Source organism: Chanodichthys erythropterus, chromosome 3 (assembly GCF_024489055.1).
Source record: "Chanodichthys erythropterus isolate Z2021 chromosome 3, ASM2448905v1, whole genome shotgun sequence".
Lineage (NCBI taxonomy): Eukaryota > Metazoa > Chordata > Actinopteri > Cypriniformes > Xenocyprididae > Chanodichthys > Chanodichthys erythropterus.
Window position 1 is genome coordinate 30955163 of NC_090223.1, and position 7762 is coordinate 30962924.

A 7762-nucleotide genomic window follows, 5' to 3' on the forward strand; every position below is an offset into this window, starting at 1 on the left:
TAAATTTAATGTTCTCTGAAAAAAAAAAAATGCTGTTGTAACCTAAATATAGTTATGCAAAAGAAGTAATAATGCTGTCAATTGATTAAAAAAAATACAAATCGCATATTTCTCGGTAGTTAATTGCACCTGACATTAAAGCTTTTATATATTATATTGTTTTAAATATGATTTATATTGTAATACTTTCACATTTAATCTCCAAAATAACGTAGAAACAACATAAAGACAGAATATAAATATGTTTAATGGCATCTTTTTACTAAGCACTATAAAAGCACTATTTCTCTATTAAATGGATATATTTTTCTCTCAATTTTGGCCATTAATTAAAGCAATTCAGCATTACAGTAGAATTGAAAGCTATCAATTTAGACATTTAATAAGCTTTAAAAATATAACCACTTTTAATTTAAGTGAACTTAAAACAATCTTAACATAAACCCATTGTAATAAAGGTCACATTTAGCTATGTGACTTTAATTTATCAGGGCTGAACGCTAAGGTTATTTTCTATTGGTTCCGATTTTTACCTGCCCTGCTAAAATGCACACACAAAAAAAGTCAGCCTATTGTTTTCGTTGTTTTTGACCCATGTAACCTTGTAAACAGTGCTTTAAGATTTTCAAGTCTAACTGGCAGCTTTACAGAAACTGAATCATCAAAAAATGACAAATGGTGGTACAGTAGAGTGTCAGTGGTGTTTGGATACAGTGATGGATGAGAGGCGTGGCCATCCGATGCGCGTCACTGTGGCTCCATAAAGCAGGGACGGACCATGCATCTCCAGCACTTTTGAGCAGCCGGGCAGACGCTGTAAGCAGAGATAGACATCTGATGAACATCTGAACAGCTCAAGGTAATTTGCTGACTTATTTGGCAATTCCAGTGCGCCCTGTTCTGTTATGATAATTATATCCTGTGGACTATTACTTTACATAACTTATTTGAAAATAATTTGCAACTTAATGATTTGCTGGAATTTGAAGCAATAGATTGAGAAATCATCTGTTGCATCATCTGTTCTGTAATGCATGTGAAGTAAAAGCAAGGTCATAGAAACTTTATGCTTTTTATTAGAATATGACATATATAATCACGCTGTCATCAGCTTATCGTGTTCATTTGTGAACGAACACTATGCACGAGACTGTTCTCGCTTACTGAAAACATTTCTAAGTGATTTTGGTCAATGTAAAGTCATATTGTCCTGTATTTGTCTGTTACAGGTTGACACTGCGCGAGCTGAAGGTGAAAACAGGTAGGTTGCATCATCATCATCATATTGAAGTCTGTAAGAAAAACTCCTGTGAATCGACTCACTGATACTGGCTGACATGAGACAAAACATGTCCCATGATATTAGCATTTAAAACAGCAACATTTCCACATTAAAATGAATCAGATGATCACTAGAATGTTCTTGACGTATATGTGTTTATATATTTATATTTGAAATGATCGTTTACTATAAATAAATTAAATCAAGGCTTTACATGAATTAAAATGTAAAAAACCACAAAAAAAACAGAATAGGTAGGCTATATTTTAAAGAAAAAGATTTTTTTTATATATATATATATATATATATATATATATATATATATATATATATATATAATATATATATATATATATATATAATTAATAAAGTTTATTCACTATAGTTTAAAAATGGTAATAAAATATGACAAGGTCAGAAAAAATTTAAAAATAATCTTAATTATGTCTTAATTATTGGGTATATGTCACAGTTTACTTTATTTTTCTATCCTCACTTACATTAATGAGCTATAGTGTCCTGCACCCACTAGTAAAAATATATCAAATATTATCAAAAATGTCTGAATAATTTTTGATTTGACTATATATATATATATATTACTGTAAGCTCTGTTAACCATATTTTCTAACTGCCTTGACAATTCAAAAGATAATTGCATTATTAGAAAATCAGATTGAAACCATAACATAGTCTCAGTTCATTCATTCAATATTTTTCTATTTTTAATAATATTTTAATAATATTAGGGTTAAAGTTTTATCTACAGTTGTGGCCAGAATTATTGGTGTAATGTGTTTTGGAGAAAAACATTTATTTCATAATGAGTTTTTCCTCCAATTTCAATTCTTGTCCTTCAATGAAAGGTTAGATTTTCGCTAATTTTATGAATTAAAGATCAAAAGGATAAACAATGCAGATTTATTTTTATAGTCATTTTTGATCATATTTACCAAGGGTGCAAATAATTCTGACCACAACTTCAGTCTACTTCACTGTTTTTCCTTCCTGCTTTTACTAGCTGCTGCTTTTACATTTCTTTTGTCTGCTTGAAGATGTGGCATAAATGCATTGCTCTTTTCTTCCGCAGAGGAGGAGCAAAAAGAACATAAGACGGAGAAGAAAAAGACATCTGTGCTGTTCACCCCTCTTGTCCATGATGCGGGACTCTGTCTTCAACTGCTGCGTTTCCCCACCCCATCCCCCTGGAGGAGTGGAGGAGCACCACCAACAGAGAAGCAGAGCTCAGGCTCCGCCCCCTAACGATATGCGTTTCCTTATATTCTTTGACTTTGACGAGACCTTGGTGGATGAGTGCAGCGATGACTCTATGGTTACCGTGGCGCCTGGTGGAGCCCTGCCCGGCTGGTTGAAGGACACCTACCGTCCCGGCCGCTATAATGAGTACATGCAGCGTGTGCTGGCCTACCTTGCTGAACAGGGCATCACCCCGGCAGCTATTCGAAGCACAGTGGAAAAGCTCCCTCCTTGCCCAGGCATCCCCACTTTGATGCATTTCCTGCTCTCCCAGCCATCAAGGGACTTTGAAGTCGTTTGTGTGTCTGACGCCAATAGCGTCTTCATCGAGACGTGGCTGCAGCACCTCGGCTTCCGCCCACTGTTTCTGCGCATTTTCACCAACCCGGCTCACTTTGATGACAAAGGCCAGTTGCAGCTTCAGCCCTTCCACTCCCATGAGTGCCTGCGGTGCCCAGCAAACATGTGCAAGGCAGTGGTGGTAAGGCAGTATGTGGCCCAGCGCATGCATGAGAGAGGCGGACGGCCCTACCAGAAGGTTCTGTACGTAGGCGATGGGGCCAATGACTTTTGCCCATCACTCACACTGTCACCGGGCGATATAGCGTTCCCACGCCGGGACTTCCCAATGCATAAACTGATTCGGGAGATGGAGGAAGCCAAACCTGGAGAGTTCAAGGCCAGTGTGGTGCCCTGGAACAGTGGAGAGGATATCATCAACACCCTGAGGAAGATATTGGAGAGGCCCTAAATAAGGCTCTAAATATGTTCACAGATTTCTTGTTACATTCCAAACTCTTGGCTTTGAGAAATATGTATCAACTCAGTTCTGTTGACTGAAACTGCCAAACCGTTAAGGACCTTTTAATAATAAGAGCCGCAGTTGATGACTGTGTGCGGTTCAGATAACACTACTACTAACTGTACTTTTAAAATGTCAAGCTGCCTAAAAGCTTTGTGCACACCTACAGTATATTCAAAATTACAGATATGAACATAAATATATATATGTATGGTTTTAGACTTTTCTTTCTTCTGATTGCATTAACATGAACACTGGCCAGTAGAGTTTCTCCCTAAATGCATTATTACTATTTTTTTTTATCATACTTATGACAAGTTTCTGCCTTGTGGTGTCATTCACACATAAATCCAAATATCTTAGAGGCTTTTGTTTTTTTTTTGTAGTTTTTAAATATGCGAATCTGAAAGGTGCCATAAGTGATATTTTTGTATGTGAAGAATACTAAAATGATCATCTTCTTAATGAGAAATAACTTCAAATTGTTAGTATTCGCCACTGAAATATTGTACTGTATGCTATGGTTTTTATTAGTAAACTTGAACCCATCCTCTGTTTGCAGGATGTGCTGTAGTTGTTTTAACCTGTGTTTGGTTGTGTGTTTGTTCCTGTTTCTTATGCAAAGTCTGTGAACTTTGGATGTGAGACTATAGATCTGAGATAAATGAACCTCACCAGCATGGATATAAAGCCATTTACTCGACTCTGTGTCTCAGTTTTAACCCCATCACCCCAACACCTGTCATGTGTCTTACAGGATATCTATAGACACAATAAAATAAAATTTCAGAATCAACTCAAGTCATGTTGACTTGTGTAGCACTTTTTACAATGCATGTTTTTTTATATACAGAATCTGACTAAATTGCACAAAAAAATTTGGCAAAATAAATGTTTAAGCACTATAAGAAAATGTACAAGCAAACAAATGAACACTGACATTTATTATCCCAGAATTCAGCCTATGTTTGCATTCATTAAGCCGTGATAAAAAGATGGTCACCCTTGTGGTTTTGTCAATTTCTTTGCAAATTAAATTAATAATAATAATAATACTGTCTTAAACAGACCAATTATACAATCTATTAAAGCAATGGAAAATTTGTTCACGGTTCCCCTATGTGGTTGATAAGCCCCATTGTCTGTTATCAGTGTCATAAATACTATGGCTGTATAAGCTTCCCCGTGGGCAGCGCAATACATGTGAATTTGTTGACTAAACTGATGGAACCGGCAAATGAGAAACCTTGTTTAGAACCAGGTAAAGTAACCATGACGTTGGTTTCGAGACTTGCATATTAAATCATTTCGTCTCATATAGTTAGCTGTTGTCTATCTCCGCCCAGGCTACGAGTAAAATATGTGACATATCCGTAAAACAGGTCGCACTCTTCCACTGGCAGGCATGGCAGGGGATGGGCGGGGCTGTGTGTACCAACCCAAACATGAAACTTGCAGAGTGTGGTTGTAGCCACTAGGAGGCTGCTCAGGTAGTAGCGGCAGAAGAATTCATCCGGTTAAAGGTGGGGTAAGTAGATTTTGAAAAACGCTGTTGAACATTGAAATCAACCCAAACAAACCCAGCCCTCTCTTCATTGCTCCGCCTCCGAAACTCACACTCCAATCCTAACCACCCTGCTCCGAGTTGGTCTGGCAGGCGAGGCGAGTAACTCTATACACCTCATTCTCTAGCGATCGTCAGGTGTGCTGTAGTCTAACTGCAAAACTCTCACTATCTGGCCACTGTTACACATGCAATGAGAGTGGATGTCTGTTTATCACAGATGACGCGCAACAAAATGCTTCACGAAAAATAAAACATGGTTGATGAACTAACGACAAGGAAGCACAAAAAATTAATGTACAGTACACAAGAGTAAATACAAAGTGTTCATTGTTAGTCGTCAACAGCACAGCAGCTCCAGACAATCAAAAACGTGTTACTCATAAGAGAAGGAATTAAAGCAGCCTCCATGTCTGTTTTCAGGCCTTCCCTCTTAGCTCTCTCCAGCGCTGGAAAGCTTTTCTAATATAAAGCGCTTGCCCAGTCATAAACCTTCATTCCAGTGATATTCTTTTGAGCTCTTTTGTATTGTGTCCCATCTCTCTTTCTGCAGTTTTTTTTTTTTTCTTTTTTTCAAATCTCCCAGCAATCGTCATACGCCCCCCTAATGCTGATTGGTTAGACGTTTGTTGTTGGTGTCAGCCGACTAACTTCCAAACAGTGTTTTTAAAAATTTTCTTCTAAAATGAGCATTTTTATCAAGCTCATAAGTTTAGGTTCAGTAATTTTGCTTTAATGGCAATTAATAGGTCATTTTCATTGCCATTAAAGTGAAATAACTGAACATAAACATACAAGCTTGATAAAAATGCTCATTTTAGAAGAAAATTTCAGATGGCACTTAGAGGCTTTTGCATCTGAAATCTTCATTTATTCTATTGACAGTGCAGCAATTAAGTATTTTGTGGTTACATAAATCTTGTATATTTATTAAACTAATCGATCATATTAAAATCACATTTAAAATAAAAGAAATTTTTTAAAGAAATTAAGACCAATGTTAGGTTTTTATTTTCGTTTGAAAAAATGTTTCTCTTTTGTTGCTCGAAAACATTTAGTAGAAAGTAGTATTGGACTATGATGATATAATTTATACTAATACATCTCAGAATATTTTGAAAAAATTGGATGTAGTCTATCATTCTGTTTTACGATTTGTTATACTGGTACAAGTGTCCGTATACATCATTGTAATTTATATGAAATGACAAATTGGAAAAAAAAACATATGTTAGTTTTTATTTTAAAAGCTTTAGTGGGTAAATTACCACAGCATATATCTAGTTTGTTGACATATTGCACAAATATTTATACAGTTTTTCTCAGTCGCTTTGGTGCATTTCTCACATCACTCTTTACATTTGCACAACAGTTAGTTCAACCTCCACAACATTTAGTCATTTGTGCACATCATAGTAGCAGTTTCTCATTCCTTCGAACAAATTGCAAATGCTTTTGGACATGCATCAATTGCTTTCATACAACTCTCTGCTATTTACAACATTATCATTTGCTTATGTCATGTCAGTCAAAATTAACTATACTTGTGAATGCTGAATAGTCATTCCATATAAAACTAATAGTCCTCATTTCAATGCTTGAGTCATTACATACAAAAATGTTGAACTAGTTGTCAAAATCTGTCAAATCTTTTTTCCTGAAAATGTCTCCTAAATTGAACAATTTCTCTCAAGTGAATCTCAACTTTTGCTGATGAGAAGGGGTGTGTGAAGCATTAGTTGCAACCAATGATAAACCACTTCTCTACAATCACTGTCAGAGCTGAATCCCATAACCCCCCACTTTACAAGCATATATGAACCAAGCAGGTGTACAATTTCTACAATACTGTGACACAGAAATGGAAGGTCAGCCTCGTGGAAGAGGGGTAAGGGTGCGGGGGGGGGGAAGGGGAAGGATACAAAAGAGGAAGAAGAGGCCAAGTACATAGGCAGATCCCTGATGAAATCAGGGCTACAATTGTGGATCATGTTGTCAATCACGGCCTCACAATGGCTGAGGCTGGTCGAAGGGTGCAGCCAAATGTTGGGAGAACCACTGTAAATTCAATTATTCAAACATTTCGTTGGGAGAACAGGTGTGTATAAATGGACAGTAATTCAGCACTAAACAATCTGCACTACACTACTGTCATTGTGTCATACTTGAAGCTTGCAGTGGGACAAGAACTTGTCACTGTACGTTTTACATTTAGACACACAGCTTTACTGCATCACACATTTAGTGTATTGTAGTGTACAGTAGTGTTACAGTAAAGATTTGCCATATGTACTGCAATATTGTTTACAGTTGTGCACAGCTCTACCCAAAGGGAGTTTATGTTTGTTGCAAATAAGGGTGTATTTTTTCTTTTGCACAATGCTGTGAACAAATTAGAATTGCAAAGAGCATATGCAGTAAAAATGTGAAACATACATATTCAGTGTCTTGTATTCAGTTACCTCACTAAATACAGTAATGTGTAACTTTACTGTATTTTTCAAATCGCTTTGCAAATAGTATATAGTGCTGTCTTGAGCATTTTCAGGTAGTGTCACCAAGATCTGACTTTTCTGCATTGGAAAACACTGACAGAGTAAACTGTCATAATGAAAACATGACAAAGCCATTTGACTATCTTGTTCATAAACAATGGTGTCAGGACTTTTCATCTTGATGACACTGACACTTTCATTGACACGAATACTTGCTTTTGAGGAATGACCTATCCATTTTGAGCAAGTGACACGCTTTTGCAGGTTATCAACTAGGTTTTGCAGTTTGTACTATTTTGAGAACTGCATTAACTGTTGTGCAAATGTAAATAGTGATGTGAGAAATGCACCAAAACCACTGA

General features: G+C 36.5%; 1 protein-coding gene and 1 long non-coding RNA gene across 3 annotated transcripts in view; one reads left to right on the plus strand and one right to left on the minus strand.

Moving 5' to 3' along the window:
- Window positions 1-231: 231 nt before the first annotated feature.
- The window catches only part of LOC137017460 (uncharacterized), an 11902-nt gene continuing 4371 nt past the window's right edge, over window positions 232-7762 (minus strand). The window contains exon 3 of the long non-coding RNA XR_010894604.1: window positions 232-814. This is a non-coding gene — a long non-coding RNA (uncharacterized lncRNA). The remainder of the gene's footprint in view (window positions 815-7762) is intronic.
- On the plus strand, window positions 801-4099 carry phospho1 (phosphoethanolamine/phosphocholine phosphatase 1). 2 transcript variants are annotated; one of them, XM_067381746.1, is made up of 3 exons: window positions 801-859; window positions 1230-1261; window positions 2373-4099. In XM_067381746.1, the coding sequence occupies exon 3, from the start codon at window positions 2439-2441 to the stop codon at window positions 3288-3290; it is 852 nt and encodes a 283-aa protein (XP_067237847.1). In that variant the 5' UTR covers window positions 801-859; window positions 1230-1261; window positions 2373-2438; the 3' UTR covers window positions 3291-4099. The 2 variants fall into 2 exon arrangements, with proteins under 2 accessions (XP_067237847.1, XP_067237848.1); XM_067381747.1 differs by having other exon boundaries at window positions 840-1261.

Bases quoted from the DNA above. Each gene is read 5' to 3' on its own strand.
- phospho1 (XM_067381746.1), top strand. From the start codon at position 2,439: ATGATGCGGGACTCTGTCTTCAACTGCTGCGTTTCCCCACCCCATCCC.